Source organism: Strix aluco, chromosome 4 (genome assembly GCF_031877795.1).
Source record: "Strix aluco isolate bStrAlu1 chromosome 4, bStrAlu1.hap1, whole genome shotgun sequence".
Taxonomy (NCBI): Eukaryota; Metazoa; Chordata; class Aves; order Strigiformes; family Strigidae; genus Strix; species Strix aluco.
The window spans coordinates 73,679,383-73,696,546 of record NC_133934.1 but is presented as its reverse complement, the minus strand read 5'-3'; the positions used below and the strand labels follow the sequence as shown (position 1 = coordinate 73,696,546).

The window sequence follows — 17,164 nt, the reverse complement described above, 5'->3', positions numbered from 1 at the left end:
GGGAAGAGGCTTTACCCAACTATCAGATAAGACCACCAGATAAATATTTTTTCCCCAGACTTCCACATAAAAATACACATATCCTGTGTTAGAGCTGCTACTGTACAAAGTCATGGCTGGAGGTTCTTAACACTTGCCCTGAGTTACTCTGCTCTTGACTCATTACAGCTGTTAGTATTGCCACATCTGGCACAGCTGTAGCATCAGTTCTTTATCATGTGTGTGTCTGTTTTATGTAGAAGCTTCCTACTGGAGAAAGAAGGGTAGTTTGGCACAGGCAGTGACTTCCGAACCCCAGCACAGCTTTTCCTCTCCCTTGCTCTAGGAAGTGCAGTGAAGCTTAATCACAGTGAAGTTACATGAAGTTTTGTTCATTTTTTTTTTTTAAATTGTTTTAAAAGAATGGCTCAGATTTTTACCTTCAGGGTTGGTTGAACAGCAAGATGGGTAAAGGAGGAGTTTTGCTTTGAAGCAACTTAAAGGTAACTGTGAGGAATATAAAACTCATCCTTCAGCAGCAGTATGTTGCACAGACTAAATCCTGTGTTTTGATGTCAAGTGGATCTAAATTAACCTCATTCATCCTACATACAGTCACTAGTGATTTAAAGCTGACAACCTAAAAAAAAAAAAAGTGCTTTAAAGCACACTAGAGCTTTCATGTTTATAAAAAGTTGACCAATAACAAAGAATCATTTAGAATAACATCAGAACCGTCAAAACTTCAGTGCAATTAATATAATTTTATGGAGGTGTTCATCCTTATATACCACTTACGTCAATCACTTGGTCAAAATTCACTATGAGTTAAAATGACAGGCAGGTTGACACTGACAATGTGTTAAATTTTGTTTAAGCAACATAGGGGACTTGAAGGGAGTATTTCTCATCTTTAGAAACAAAATACATTTCCAGTTTAATATACAACTTGTTTTCCCAGGCTAGACTTAGTGTTAAACTAGTTTGAGTAGTCATTTGTTTTGACACTTCTGCCTCATTTGTACACCGCTTCCCAAAAATGCCTTATTGTGGCAGGAAATCTATTTTTAAACAGTAACATGTTGTTACTTGATCTGAGCATGAATTTCCACTAAGGACTACAGAATTATCCTTTCACATGCTTGCATTTGTCTGTATCTTGACTGAGCTACATCTACTTTTCCTTGGCTAAGGTTTACATTTTCTGCCCTCTCGGAGTCAGGCACAGCATGTAAAAGCAGTTTGGCGCTCTGCTTCTGATCTTGTTTCACTTTAAATTTCTTAGTTCTAAGCTATTTCTAACTTTTGTTTTTTTCTTCCTGCAAAGTCATTTTGATTTTACTATCTTCATTGTAAAGGTCAAGGAATAGTTAAACCTGACTTATGCTTTGGGTCTCTTTGATAATTGTTTTCTCTCAATAAAAGTTTGTGGGGTTTTACTTCCTCCAGGAAATACATGCATTGTTGTGTAGAATAGTACAAAATATTGATCAAGACCCAGTGCTTTGAATATAATGGTCTTCCTGGCTCTGCTTGGGGGTTGCTTTTATTTTTTTAGGACAAAGCTGTGTAGATTTTTATGAAGTGTAACTCACCAATTCAGCCACTCAGTACTGAAGTGATGCTGAAGTGCATTTATTAAGCTCCAAGCACGTCTGTGATGAAGTCCCGTGGCCTCGGAGTCCTTCCTGCAGTCTTGGTTCTCTCCCATTTTAACGTTGGGAGACTGAAGTGTAGGCTGCGGGCGAAAACCCTGCCCTCGCTGTTGTGTGGTGACTTGCTCCAGCATGAAAGGAATGATGCAAGTGGGGCTCTGGATTAGGCTATTCGCTCCTTTTCCTACTTAACACTAGTAATAATGTAACTGGCCTTGAAGGATTATTTTTTTATTTAGTTTCCATATTTAAGTATGAATGTTACTGGCAAATCCTTCCTTAATTTATGGTTAAAGGTGAATGTTTACAGATTGGGTTTTCAGCTTGCTTTTGATGGCACAGGTGTGCCAAGTTTGGTTCAAATGCAGGTGAAGGGTTATTTACCTGAAAACTTAAAACCAAAAAACCAACAAAGAAACCCAAAGTGTTCCTCACCCTTTCTCTTTGGGGATTCTTGTGCTTTTGTGTATTTTTTCCTGTATCCCAAGGCAGCAACGTTAATGTTTCATAGAGACCAAGTCTGGCACTGCAACCTTCCTGCAAAATTCATAAACAAATCGAATTGTCTTCAATCTGGTTACAAAGTTTACTTGGGTTGTTTTTTTCTGTGACAGTCATATTTTACCAACCTGTTGCGTTTTCTAGGTAACTGGGCAAAGCCTACAAGTGTACACTCTGAACATCTAAAAATAAAGTCTTTTGGAGGTGTGAAGTCACTTGACCACAAGCATCCAGTTACTGTTTGTATAAAAACTCCCTTTCTCCTTTCACAGGAGTGAAATCCCTGTCCTTTGCTTTTACATGTCTGAAGGCATGATTTTTTTTTTTTTTTAACTAGAAAGAAACCTCAACTAATGAGCTTTAAAGGTACTAACCAAGACACTACCTTAGAACTAGTAACAGAGATGATTAAACTTCTTTTAAATGTTACCATGTTGCTCTTTAAGTTGTACTCGGAAGTTTCTTGTTACTTAGGTCACACAACACTAACACCTCAGACAAGTTCAAAGCTGTAAATCCATTATGGGCTTAGGTTTTGGGGTTGGTCCATTTGCTGAATTTTGACAGCGGAGTTTGTGGAAGTGTTTGCAGAGGGAACTGCATTCCTCAACACCCAACCCAACCATCGAGGCTGAAGACAGCAAAGAAAGCTTTTAAGCTTAGGAGTAGAGCATAGCAGTGGGATGCGTCAGTGAAAGAATATCAGCTAACGCGTAGTCTCTTCCTCCATCGGGAACCGAGGGAGCCGAGCTGGTGCCCTCCTTGCCGCAGCGCTGCCTGAAGCACTGTCTGCAGGGTAGAGGCTGCAAGGAACAGCGACTGCTTTCTGTTCACGCTCCTGCTGCATCTCCCACAGAAACTCAAATCCCCGTTGAACTCGGGGAGCAGCAGGCATGCAGACAGGCTACTGCTGCTCGTGATAGGAAAAGATATCTGGTCTCCATCGGGAACAAGAGACATCCTGAGTCTTGCCTGCCTTCCCTTTTAAAAAGCCTTTAGGATCCAATATTTGGAGCATGACAAAAAAATCTGACTGAGTTTGGGCAGGGTAGCGTTTTGAAATATTTGTACAGCCATTTCTCAGCAGAAGAAATGAAGACAAACCTAAACAAAATTCTTTAAGCACCGGGGAGAATTTTTAGACAAGGAAAGGTCTAAGACTTGCAAAATGTTTAGTAATAAACTACTATTGGGATACAACCAGTCTTAAAGACTGACCAACTGAAGGTTGGCTTAAACGGACATAACAGGCATCGGAAAGGATGTTGGACACGTGTTCAAAGACAAATTTATGGCTCTGCAGCAGGTATGCCAGTTGTGGAAAGGTGATTAACCACATTAAACCCTATAGACAAACAAGCTGCTCAGCCAGCAAAGGCTTTGGGGTTTACCCTAAAACTCAAGGGTTTTGTTCTCAGCTCCGTGTGCAAACAGCACTAACGCCAGTACCATTTTTTCCAGCTATCTGCAAGGGGAGCGAGGGAAGACTCAATCCTGGGGGAAGTGAAAAGGGGCACCCCTGAAAAGCAGCCAGAGCCATGCACAGACTTGGGGGGGGGTTTGTCTTAACTGTCCACCCAAATAAAGGGACGCTGGCTATGCCACTTGCCCTACAGAGGCCAACAGGGCAGACAGCGGGTAAAGTATTCATGCTCTTTGCTTTCTGCCTTATTTATCATTCACCTGTCATGTTTTTCTTTGACAAATACCCAGCCGTACGAAAAAAATGAATCAATACTGAAGCAAGCTGGCTCACATTCTAAGAACCACTTCAGCCTTTAACAGGCTGCATTTCCCTGACACCTTAGTGCACCACAGGCAACAGAAATTCACATGCAAATCTACAGCCTTAGCACTCACGCAAGTTGTTTTTTGGGGAAAAAAAGTTGATATACAACACTATTAGGGTTTTTTTGGTTGTTTTTATAAAATTTGTCAAGATATCACAAAATTACACACACTAAAAGCTTAATCTGCACATTTTCCAATGAAAAAGTGAAAGGAAATATCTTCAATCTATTACTTGTATATACAATTTCAATCCAAATTTACATTCGCATCATTTTCTTGGATAGCAAAAGGCATGGATCAAACACAGGATTGAGATGTGTCACTTCAGCATATTTATAGGATATTACTTAAAATATTGGTATGTGTTCATTTAAATTCATTTAGAACAGGCCACTTACAAAAGGCTCAATTTTATATTGAAATTGTATTAACTGTGGGGAAGGCCACTGCTAACAGACTCCTTTACAATGCAAACATTCATAATTTGTTTAATTGAGAATCACAAGACAATGACTGAAAAATTAATGGACTTGTTATAACCTCTGAGATCTGGTTCGAGTTTAAAACCCCATACATGGCTGTGCAGTGAGTTAGGACACCTTCATGGATTAAGGCATTTGTGCTAGACATAACTTTTTAACTTTACAAGTTAACTAAAGTCGTTTCTGCAGTTAACTAACAAAAAGCTGAAATTCTTCTCACCTACCCTTGGAAGAGAGAAATTACTCATTCAGTTCTTTTTGAGTCTTTAAAAACAAAGTAATGAAGTTAAGAAATTACAGGATATAAACATCGCCATCTTTCAGCTACAGAAATGGATTTGTATTTGAATAACTTACATTCAGTGAAATTTTATTTAGACCTGTCTGAAATTATGTAGGCTTAGCTAGCATAATTTAAGCAGAACTTCATTCAGATATTGCAAAATAAAGCAAAAAAAATAATTTACAAGGAACACTTCTGTTTCCCTCCAAACTAATTTTTATTACTTGAAATATGGAGAAAAAAAAATTTTAAAAAATTATGCCTCTCCTGTTAGAGTACTTCATAATCATAAGAGAATTCAAATGAAGACACCTCTCAAGACAAGAATAATTTGAATAGCTTCCTATTTTAACAACCTGCACAAACGGTAGATGCTGTATGTTAATTTAAGACACTATGAAATCAACAGATCCATTTTCCCCTGTATTTTTCTGTTGCTTGAGTTATTAAGAACCAGTACTGAAGGAAATATCTGCAAAAGTATCCCAGTTATGTCCACTCGAACTCCATACTTAATAAAATACTAACTATGGAGACCCTGAAAAAAATAGAAACTGTGTCTTTAAATAGAATCCAGAAATGCAGTTTCACATATAGCTGCACATTCTCGAGTGTGCTTTTGCACAAAACCATACTTTTTAATAGTTAGATTCAAGAGCAAACCAATCACATAGATCCTTCCTTTACATTTAAAACTCTACATATAATCTTTTTTGCTTTGGTAAAATACACATAATGGGAAAATCTGGGTAAAGAAAGCACAGTAAATAACATGGGTATGTCATACCTTTTTTAAGAAATACGAGCTGAAATGTAAGGCATCCCCAAAGTATTTTTTGCATATGCAAGGAATGCAGTTCTTTGTAAACAAAAGCTTGAGGAAAGCAATACTGAAGCCAAAGAATCTTCCCTAGGATCCTTCCAATGATCCCAAAACCAAGAGCAACTCTCCTAGGGTAAGTGTTTTGGAACTAAATCCTGTGGAAAAAAAAGAGAATCCAATCCTTTGTCTTCCTATGCGCTTTTAATCACGTATTCGACTGGCTCGCCTTGAAGATCTCCAAATTAAGAGAGTGACATAAAGTTGATTTTCAAGGGCGCAAGCTCATCTTAAGTCTATTTTTCTGGAACATCACTTTCTATAGATTTTGTGGCAGCACTGTTACGGCCTACGGACGCTTGCACAGTATTCCCACTGGTAACGTTTCCCTGTGCCTGGGACTGACAGGCAGCCGTGGGCTTAGCGGCAAGAAGTGTTTTAGAAGAAATAGACTGATGTCTGCGATGACCTGAATCCTCACCTGTCGCAGCAACCGGCCTCTTCCTGCCAGGTTCTTCACTGATAGGAGGCTGAAAATAAACATTGGCAACCTGGTAAATGTTCTTCTGTAAGGCCTTTTCATATACTTCAAGGATCAAAAAAGACAGAGTGTTCCATAATTAGGCCCCTGGTTCAGCCTAGTAATCTTAGTTATTCACAACTCACCGATGATATTCTAAAGCTTTCCTGGCCGGTTCGCTACAAGTGCGAGTGCCTGACATATTAAGGACTTTAAACAATCTTACAGCATTATTTAACTGTCACTGCCCAAACATCCGCCACACTCCTAGAAAATGGAGGATTAGAGAGGATGATGGTACTGCCAGTGCACCATAACCCAGTTAGGAAAAGCAGGGCAGCACTATAGTCTGGGATCACTCCACAGGAAGGATACATTGAATTTGGCATTTGAAGTCTCAGCAAGGACGGTGCCATCGCACTTCATTAAGAAATGCCAGTTGGGCATTAATTCATTTGCCAAATTCTTGAACCGTATAGAAGTGATCAGACTTGCCAGATGACAAACAAGCTATTTTTTGCTATTTATTTCATTACACAATGAAAACGGATCAACACTTTTTACATTTTAGCCACCATATCTCAGCACCGTGCTTTGGTTCAAAAAAGAATGTCTAGAAAAAAACTGCATTTTTCATTTGAATTTAGTTTTTTTAATCATGCTTTTCTAGTCACTGACAGGGTTTGTAAAGCTGCCTTTCTGTGAAAGGAAGTACCGTTCTCAGTTTACCTTGCAGTAAAAATAACTGTACACCAAGTATTTCTTTAAAATAGGTATTGAAACTTACATCCACTCTGAAGTCCTCCAGTCTCTTAAATTTACTAAGGTATTCTTGTAGTTTGGGGTCAATGGCTGGAGTCTTGTGCTGAGAGTATTTTAGATAAGCCCAAAATTTTTCCAGTCCATATAGCTGACCTAATAATAGAAAAAGATAATTTTACCAAGTTACAAAGGTGAGATTTAATTAAAACCTTAACTATTCACTGGTAACTTTATGTTCAAGAGAACAGTAAGACAAAAGGAACACGAACAAAAGCTGCTCTTGGGTTAGTTAACAAGTCAGTGCCAAGGAATTGGGATTATCTCCCAACTGAAGTCACTCCAGTGTAAGCAGTGACTGGCCTATGATAATTACCAGCTTCATAGTCTCTCTTTGTTTCTTCTTGGAAATCCTTGAATATTTCTTGCCTGAATTTCTTTTCTAGGCCATAGCTGTAAAATCTAAACAAGCATTCCAATCCGTACCTGTAACAGAACAAAGAGGTACAAAAATCTTACATGTATGCTCCTCATTCCTCAGAAGAACGCACGTTTTCAGTCTCTTCTTGCATTTAAGTAAATGGCATAGGCTCAATTTTACCCTTCTCCTAAAAAACACTTCCTTTTCACATCAATTTTTATTGACCTATTGTTCTGAAACATCTTCACAAATAACCAAAACTGACTTAGGAAAGTCAGGTTTGTCCCACGGATTCACCTTACAAACTTACAGACACTATACACATGTACAAAATGAAGACAAACAGTCTCATGTTTTCAGTACGTTCGTATACAGAGTTTCAACATAAAACCACTCACAGTGGGTCAGACCAAAAGTCAGCCTAATCCACCATCAGCACAAACCCCGGCGTGCAGGGCAGGACTCAGTGTTCCCTCAGCTCCCGCACACCCCAGCGCCAGGATTTCTGGCTCGGTATTTTGTGGCTTTGGCTGCCACACCGTCACCATGGCTGCCCTGGGCCTCTAGATAGCTGGGATCTCCTTCTCTTCTGCGTTCCTCTGCTGCCACCTTAGTCCCCTTACAAGCCTTCTGAAGTCTCTCCTGGTGAATGTATCCTTGGATAATCAGAGAGCATCAAGAAAGCTCAGCACAGAGACACGAGGTATTACTAAAGCCACCTTTGCACCCTAGGGACTGCAGTCTCAGACAACATACTGAACTTCAGGACTTCCACAGCCGGTACTTCCTCACTTGGCATTTAAAACGTTGGCTGACCTTGTCTCTTTGGCTAAGAGAAAGAGGTGGGGGGAACCAGGTGAGAGGAAGGGAATAGTATCAAAGAGCTAAAGGGGCAGTGGTGATTTCTTTGTGGTCATTTTTCTGTTATTTTTGTAAGGCAAGAAGCAGTTTGAACAAGTTGAGTGAGGTTAAGGAAGTCTTCACCTATGGAAGGAAGAATCTTATGAGTGTTAGTAAGTACAGAGCTGACTCGTCACGGTCACCAAGTTACAAGATTTTGTAGAATTCAGGACCGATTACAAGTCAGGAAATGTGACGCATTTAGCTATTTATCTGCAAATACACACAGACTGATTTTTGGTATTAAAACAACTTACGCAGACTGCTATTTTAAAGATTTACAAAGAGTCAAAGTCAATACTAAAAATGTTCGCTTCAGATATATGTAAACTTCACAGTCATTAAAACAAATGGTAAGACCTCAACAGTTTTTAACTTCCAGGAAAAAGCGAATACCTGTAGTGTTCTTTTGCATCATCTAGAGCAAGTTGTTTGAATTCTTCATACATTTTCTTGTTAAAGTGATCTCTCAGAAAAAAGGACCAGAAACGAAAGAGTGTGTTCATTTCTTGGGACTGGCCAATTCCCAACCGTTTCCTCTCTGGAAAAAAAAAGAAAGGAAAACACCCAAAAAGCAGAATATTTTCAAGTGCTTTTCCATTAGTAATACGCCCACAAGATCTTTCAGTAACTTAAACTTATGTTTGAGGGTAATTTTTTTGTCAGGGAACGTAAAGTTAAATGGAAACCAGAGCTCATGAAATAGAAACATCAAAGAAATTTTATTTTCCTTTCACAGGAAAAATTAAGGATAAGGAACAATGTGGAGAAAACTGGTATCAGATGACATCTGGTAATTTCTAACTAAAATTTCAGGAAGTACATTTAGCAGCTTACCCATTAGACACCTTCGACGATATTTGTGGTACACCTGTTGAGTAAAGCCATTTTCCTTTAACAGTTCATGAGAAGGATGCTGAAATTTTGGAAGAGAATTTGGGGTACACCCGTAACTTCCTGCTAGTGGAGCTCCTTCTGAAGGCGAAGCATTAGAACTGCTGAAAAAAAAAAAAAAAATCAAAACACCCAACATATTTCTGTCCTATAAACAGTGCTTTCCTACAGAATCAGTTTTCAACCATTCTGAACTACGCAAGAGCTGTCAGAATAGTACAGTCACCTTGTGACCACTACAGTGCGTGCCTGGGGTCCCAGTCATCTGTTTCCTGGTGCACCTCAAGAAAATCAGATTCTGTGCCAGTATGTCAAAAACCAGGCAGTTTTTGGGTGATGATAATTAAACATTACTGTAATGCCTGATTTTAAATGACCACTTAAAAGCAAAATCACCAAAGTGAACATCAGCACTTCAAGTAATAATAGGGCTACTATATCATCGATCAACAAACAACATTGTGACCATAGTCAGCCTATCTAGCTTACTTCCAGATAGGCTTGTGTCTGTCTTGACTGCTCTTTTCTTGCTTCCACTGTATTTATAAATTGTCCTTTATCGCAGCCTACTTCTCCATTAGCAGTGAGAACTAATGACATTGCAAACCATTTTTCTACAACAACAAAAAAATTACCTCACAGAGGAAGTTCTTGGCCTGTGGTCTCTGGAATCCATCACCCAACCAACGTGGCATTCTAAGGGAGGGTTTGTACTGTGTCGTGTTTTTCTTTTTCTTGGAGTCTAAGAAAGTAAATGAGGTATTTATTTCCCTAAATTGATTTCACTCATTCTCTCCCTCTCAAAACAAAGTTCTAAAAATTTTATATTCAAACACATTATAAAGTCACAACACTCCAGTTTCATAACCTCAAGATTAGTCTTATGTAACAAATTAAAAATCTTTAGACATTACACTTTTTCAGTAAGGACTTTTAAGAAATGTTACAGAGAAAACTCGGAAACCATTTTGTAGAAATAAAAAAGAATGAATACAGAAAATATTTTGAAGAGAAGCAATAAAAAAAGTACAAGCATTTCGTTTTTTGCCTTTTCATTCTTGTTAAATCATATGCAGACACATGAGTTTTATAGGCTTTTTCTAGTTTTTGAAAAATATTACATCTTTCCATTTACCTTTATGTCAATGGATCGTGCTTCTTTAACAACAGGGTAGAACCTGGGTGTTTTGTTGGGATCCTGTAGCCTTGGGGTACGAGGTGTTCGCGGGGTGAAGCCAGGGTGAACCCTGGGGGAATCTGGAACTGCTGTTGGCAGTGATCGAGCTATTGCTGCTGTCGGAGGTACTTCAATACTTAACAAATCACAAGCCAGCTCCTCTGCTAAATCTACAGGCAGGAAGGAGAAAACATTTGTTTTTCAAAAGAGACTTAGAATTTCAAAGCCTAAGTTTCCCTAGTATCTAGTACCTGAAAGGCCTGTTTCAAGTGAATTACATCAATCCAAAGGACAATCAAATTAACAAAAGCACTTGGTGTAGAAGCAGTACAAACTGCTCAAAACTATGAAATAATGCTTCAAGCATGTCTTTGCTAGAAAATTCAAACTCACTTCTTTCTTACCTGCTTGTTCTTGTGTATCGACACTAGCAAAGTAATGGAAAATAAACATCGGGGAAAGCGTAACCACGTTCTCACTTCTTGGCGAGGTGGTGGGTTTAGTGAGGTGGTTTCTTCAACTACTTCAAAGACGCTATTAGCATGTATCCTAGTAAATGTTAATACTACTACTGTATCAGAAATACCTCAAAAGATAAGATGTGGACATTGTGACTGTTCAGTAAGGTTCTGATACAAGTAGAAAATTATTCTAATCTCACTTCATTCCATCCCTGGTTCCCATAAAAATACTGGTTTCTAGAAAACGTTTCACAAGTTATTTTTTTTGTTACACATTGTAAATGCCAGGTTACACAAAAAGCACCTGGTGTTGGTTTATGGTGACAACAAAATAGAACACTGCCTGCTGATGCTCATATATATCCTGCAAAGTATGAGTACTAGCTTCCAATTGAATGGAAACCATGCCACTGATGAACAATTGACAATTTTAAAAGTTAGCAAAGAAAAAGCCCCTTGGACTGCTGACTGGACCAAAATTAAAATATTACACAAGCAGAAAGAGTTAAAACACCTACAAAGTTGTTCTTTAGTACAGAGATCCTAAAAATAAATACGTATTATTTACCTTTCTGTAGCCCTGGAGGTCCTGGAAGAACTTCTTGGGTTGGATCAGCAACTGGTTCTGGTGCAAGATTATAAAATTCCTCCTTACTAATGAGATTTAGCTTCTTAAAGTTCTCGATCTCCTGCTGAATTAGAGAAGGCAAATTGTAAGCACAAAGCAGGATAACAGGTATCATCCTGAGAAACAGGTGACTTTCATAAAAGAGAAAATAAGCAAACCAGAATTGACACACAACTACCCATACACAGCCAGTACAGATTTCTTTTGAGGAAGATGGAAGGAGTCTCTAGCATACGCTGTAAAAAAGTTGCCATGAACACGGTATAAAATCTAACGCAGCTCCCACTGCACCAGCTGAAAGAAACAGTTACACCAACAAATGGGTGAATGGAGGTAGGTAAGATCCTGCACCTTGCCAAGCCCAAAACCATCCTTCCTTCTGCAGTAAGCATGCCAAGGAAGGTCCCAGCAATTTAGGGGAGCAGAAGAGGCCCTGCTCCCTTCCTCAGGCTACATCTAAAGAAAAGCCAGTATTTGTAAACAGTGTTCAGCTTTTTTTTTTTTTACTGGTAGCTTCAACTGCAAAAGGACGGGATTTTCCGAGATGTGTGGCAGCATCTCAAATCACTCATGCCCCTACTCAGCTGAAGGTGGGGTGGAACATGCGTGCATGTGCATGCTGTCTGAAAAATCTTGTTCAAATCATTGTCAAAAACATGATAGCAACAAAACCAAAAATATTTTCTCTTGCTATGTGCTATTTCTCACTGTCCTCTTACAGTTTGCTGGTTTTCTTGGTCCATTTGTTTTTTAATAAAAACTCTGTATTCTGAATTCTACTTTTATTTCTTGTTCTTATTCTCAACGTTAATTTCTGTCTTTGTCAGCTCTTTTTTGTACCCACATGCTCCATTTGTCCTTTAAGCTATTTCCTCTCTCCCCCGCCCCCCAACGCACCTTTGCCCTTGTGCACAGATAAAGCTCGTTACCCTCACTGCTCAGTGTTTAGGTAACTTTGTATTTCTATACACATAATAGCTGCTAGTGATACCCTGGGATTGCCTACCGAGGCGCCACTCCCTGGGCTCCCTTGCACAAAAGGGTTTTCTTAATAAACTAACAGCAGTAAGTGGCAGGACTGCAGTGTGCCACGTTGACCTCTGCCTGTGCAGTGCTGGAGTTCAACTCATCTGTAATTTTACAGCTGCTTAGTGTATTTTAAAAAATAATTATTAAAAAAAAATAAAAATCACAAAGCTGACAATCTCCTTACAAAGTTCTGAAAGCCTTGAAGACAAGGACCCATGCACAGGCTAAGAAATAAAAGGGTTTCTATAATAAAATAAGGTGTACAATCCAAAGTTTCATTTGCTCACAGAGCTATCATTCTAACAAGCTGTAAATTCAATTACTGTCACTTTTTTTTTTTCCAAAAGAGTGTAGCATTTTACAATGACATAGCAGATGGCTGACAGTTTTGGAACTGTTTGGACAGGCATGGTTTTCAGGTCAAACATGAAGAGACTTACCTTCATCATAATGTCATTTTCACTCTGCTCCATCCATAAATCCTGTTCATAATAATATAAACCATCATTAATAACTTTAGCAAGTTCTGATGTAATTTTTGCACGGCATACGTGGTTGCCAGTACGATCTCCACCAGTATGTTTTCTCATATATGGTGGTGTCTGTGTTACAATCAATATCTTGTTTACGTCCTGATCATCAATTTCATAATCGGAATCACTGTCTGACCAATCAGTAAATTTATTCTTCCGACCTCGAATTTGTTCCATCTCTTCATCAAACAAAAAATCAAGTTCTTCTTGTTCTTGTTCCTCTGGAGGTGGGGGTGGCTGTTGTTGATCTGATGTTTGATCGGGTGTAGGAACGCTTTCCTAAGTTGAAAAAGGTGATACATTTTGTATTTGAATTGGATAGTGACTATCCAAATGTGAGACAAATAGAACACTATAAGAACATTGTGGTGGTTTAGCCCCTGCCGGGGTCTGAGACCACGCAGCTGCTGCCCCTCCCCCACAAAGGGAGTGAAATACAAAGCCCCAAGACTGAAATAAGGAAAGGTTTAATACAACAATGCAATAGCAACACAACAAACAACAACAATAACAATAACAGTAATAGTGATAGCAATGAACAGAGCAAAATAGCTACCAAATACAGCAGTTTGAAGCACGATGTACAAAACCACGAGTGCACCGCGCTCCCGCTCCAGGAAAATGTGACCTGCCAGGATGTGACGTCCCCATGGTATCTGAATAACCCGGCTAGAGCTCCCCCCCACTGCTGGGGAAACTTAACCCTATCCTGGTTAAACCAGGACAAACATTTTCAATAAACAAAGTACAGGAATTAGAAACAATACAGACACTTTCAGATGTTTGTTAAGTAAATTACTGTTCTAAATATTTGCGCAATAATATTTTAGAACAATTCTCAATGCACATTACAATATATTTTTCAATAATCAACAAGTACAACTGTCCCTACACAGAAAAAACCCCCACGGTATTTCCTTTTCATTTTAGTGAGCTTTGGATCAGGATTTTAAATGCACTTAGTGAGAAGTATGCACACTAACTGTATTGCATTATCAAGCACCACATATGATAAGACGTGAAAAATCTTGTTTTACAGTATAATCTGAAAGTTGGCAGGTTTTGCATTTCTTTATTTAAACATAACCTAAAGGTTTTTGATTTTACCTTTAGTTTGACTGTGGATGCACGATGCCTCTTCTTCACTTCTATCCAAGGTTCAGAGTCCAAATCAGGCAAACTTGTAGACAATCCTTTAGACATTGTCTGAAAATTACTTGTTTCAGTGTTTTCCTTTGGACTCAGCAGGCTTCCCAGTCTTGGAGAACTTGGTGCAGACTCTAGCAGTGGAAAACAGTAGTTCAGTTCCTGCTGTGGGTTGTTTTGGTTTGTCTGAGGATTTTTTGGTTTTGGTTTTGTTTTGGTTTGGTTTTTTTTTGTTTCACTAGTCTTTTAACTGCAGCTACTATTCTTCTACCTCTCTAGTTAAACATAGCACTGATCAGCAGAATTTCTTTTAATTTTTAGGAGATGGCTTTTCACAGTACACTCAATAGGAAAAGATGGATTCTAGCAACTTATTTATGTGGAAAGTTTCTAACAGTCTGAAAGAAATTATGTGTTGCTCAGAGAACAAGAGCAGCATCATTAGGGACATGTTTTCTCCACACCATCCCCTAGCTTTATTGGACGGGCGCCTAACTCAGTCTTCATTCTTCCCATTTAATTCCAGCCAACATTTTAGTAAAAAGATTTCCTTGCCAAGGGTTGTCAGCAAACAAAGCCATGTCCATACTAACAATGTGACTGAGATCCCCATCTAAAACCAGGATGCACCAAGTAAAAAGTTACCTTTCAGCTGCTACCAAAATGAAGCAGATTTTATGACTATCTTACAATTGCTATTACTACTTCTACTACTACTAAAGGACTGTAGCCCACCATACTATACTCTGGAGAATGGTCACAGCCGTAGCACATAAGAGACATTTTTATCTACTTCACATCAGCCATGTGACTTGGCAACTGCAAGGCTGACAGGCGTATCAGCTGAATAGACCATTACCAAATGTACAACTTCTATTATGAAATCAGTATCAAGAGGCAAGCTTCCTAAGCTAGACAGACAGTCCTAAACTTATGTTTCTATAAAATAAATCCTTTACCAGTCTGTGAGCCAAAAATTTGGCCTGGTATGAATTCTGGACAATTGATGAGCTGAGAAAAGTCAGTTGGTGGCAGACTGCATGGAGGAGGACCTGGAATTGGCCACTTTTCTGGATCAACCCTTTTTCTTATCCTGTGATCCACAGTTTCAACTTCTGTACTGTCCTTTAGGGCCTGTGTGACAAGCATATTTATTTATTTAAAAACTTCACATATCCAGCACCATCCACAAAAGAAAAAAAAAAAACCCAACCCACAGACTTTGCCATTTATAGCCTCTTTCGAAAATCCTTGTCATTGCAAACAGAAGTCTTTCTTAACTTCGTAGCACTGGCTTTAAATGGCAGAACAAAATTAACCAAGCAACTTTCTACATCTGTACTTCTGAATTATTTTACCTCCAAAATGAGCGCAGCATTTGTCGTCAGAGCTTGCATACGACGGAAGCTAGCGATCAATGAAACAGGCAGAAATCCTTGTTGGTCCATCTTTCTCCTCAGAAAGAAGTCTCTTTCCAAGTTTTCTGTGCTGAAATAATACTCACTGCAGAAAGAAACACACAAATATGAGCCTATTACAGGTTAAAGAAAACCCTAAAATAGCAACTTAGAGATTCCTTGTTAAAGTCTTCCATTAAAAACAGAGCATTATTTGTCATCAAAAAAATAATTCAACAGGTGCATCACTACAAGCAAGACTTACAGAACAGCATGCATGCTCGACATATTGAGAAAGACTTATGATCCAGTACAGTACACAGGGGTATCAATCAAAGCCTTGTTACATTTGCATAGATGAACTGCATAAGGAAAAACTATGCTCTATTTTTCTTTCACCCATCCCCTCCCTTATTACTTACATGAACAGAAGGAAACAACATTCTCTTAGCCTCCATATAGATGAAGGACAACTACTGCTTACAGTCAGGGCATAACTTATTTCCCACACAGCAGTATCAGTGCACCTTCATCCTGAACTGTATCTTTTCTTTTCCCAGTTGCCAGTACATTAGGAGGTTTAAGTATCCTATCTGAGTGTTGAGGCACATATATGTACTCTGAATCATTACTTCAAGCATGCTTGTGGGAAGATGAGAAAACAAAAATAGTAATGTTGTATTTGTCATGAAACTGTACCAAAAGGCACAACAGTTCATGGAGAAAGGTAAAGTCTAAAAGAAGGGATGATGTTTAGTGGATAAATTGAAGAAGGACAAGGACCATTTCAGGAATCTGACAATACCACAGAACAAGAGACGAGGGACAAAGAAACAGCAGAGACACAAATCTTCTTAAACAATGAAGCTGCTCTATGAAACGATCAGGGTGTCAAGATGTTTACACTTAGTGAAGAGAAAAAGTAAAGAATTCAAATCATGATCTGTCACACAAAGCAAGGGAATGAGAAAATATCCTATGAAAAAGAATAGAAAAAAACCAATTTAATCACGATGACTAAAATCTAGACCTTTCACAGAGTTTACACATCATACCATGATTTTGCATATTACATCCGAGGAACACCTCTCCTCATCAGGTTCAGGAAAATGTAGGGAGTGAAATATTTAATGGAGAGCAATTAAAATTCTATGACACAAAAATAGAGGTAGTGCAAAAATAAAACAAGAGAGCATTAAAATGCTGAGGAAAAAAACACACATGCAAGTGTAAATAGAATTAATTCTCATTTCAACAAAGTATAAAATGCTAAGTGTCTCCACTGAAGTTGGTATCAAGGCCAAAGTTACCAAGAGGAGAGGACTCTGATGCCATCACTGACCCAAGGAAAAGCTTGATACCATTTCTTTCTCTTAATTTTCAATAGCTAAAGAAATTCGAAGCAAAAGCTCTCTATATGAAACACTCAGCTCCAAGACAGAATGAATATAAAGTCTCAAAGTTGGACAATAAGACATACAACAAATGAAAACATCGCCATTAAATCAGAGCAAACAGAGAAGAGAATAAGGCTTTCAGAGAATTAAGCTCTTACTCAGAGCTAAGTAAACTGATCAGTGAAGCAACTGTGCACAAAGAGAAGGTTTCTTTCAAGAATATCCTGTTTACTGTACTGAACTGCTAGGCTTCTTTTCCCCTCCCAATCTAGAAGATAAGCAAGCACAAAAGCCATATATCAACATTTTACTAATGTTACCTTTACAGTCATACAGTAAAGGTAAAATCTTGTAACGATTCACCTAGTTAAAAATTCCACAAGCAGAAATG

General features: G+C 38.6%; 1 protein-coding gene across 9 annotated transcripts in view; it reads right to left on the bottom strand.

The window, feature by feature from the left end:
• Nucleotides 1–4,037: 4,037 nt before the first annotated feature.
• LARP1B (La ribonucleoprotein 1B) overlaps nt 4,038–17,164 on the bottom strand; it is a 33,395-nt gene continuing 20,268 nt past the window's right edge. For 4 of the 9 annotated variants that reach the window (XM_074823630.1, XM_074823634.1, XM_074823635.1 and 1 more), the window contains 12 exons: nt 15,338–15,482; nt 14,939–15,113; nt 13,941–14,113; nt 12,741–13,112; nt 11,212–11,335; nt 10,141–10,352; nt 9,641–9,747; nt 8,949–9,109; nt 8,508–8,652; nt 7,167–7,276; nt 6,819–6,946; nt 4,038–6,041 (listed from right to left, as the gene is read on the bottom strand). In XM_074823630.1, coding sequence (XP_074679731.1) covers nt 5,808–6,041; nt 6,819–6,946; nt 7,167–7,276; nt 8,508–8,652; nt 8,949–9,109; nt 9,641–9,747; nt 10,141–10,352; nt 11,212–11,335; nt 12,741–13,112; nt 13,941–14,113; nt 14,939–15,113; nt 15,338–15,482 — 2,086 coding nt within the window. In that variant the 3' untranslated portion in view covers nt 4,038–5,807. Of the gene's footprint in view, nt 6,042–6,818; nt 6,947–7,164; nt 7,277–7,609; nt 8,196–8,507; nt 8,653–8,948; nt 9,110–9,640; nt 9,748–10,140; nt 10,353–11,211; nt 11,336–12,740; nt 13,113–13,940; nt 14,114–14,938; nt 15,114–15,337; nt 15,483–15,798; nt 15,915–17,164 lie in introns of those variants that run through there. The other 5 variants (XM_074823633.1, XM_074823637.1, XM_074823632.1 and 2 more) reach the window with 5 other exon arrangements.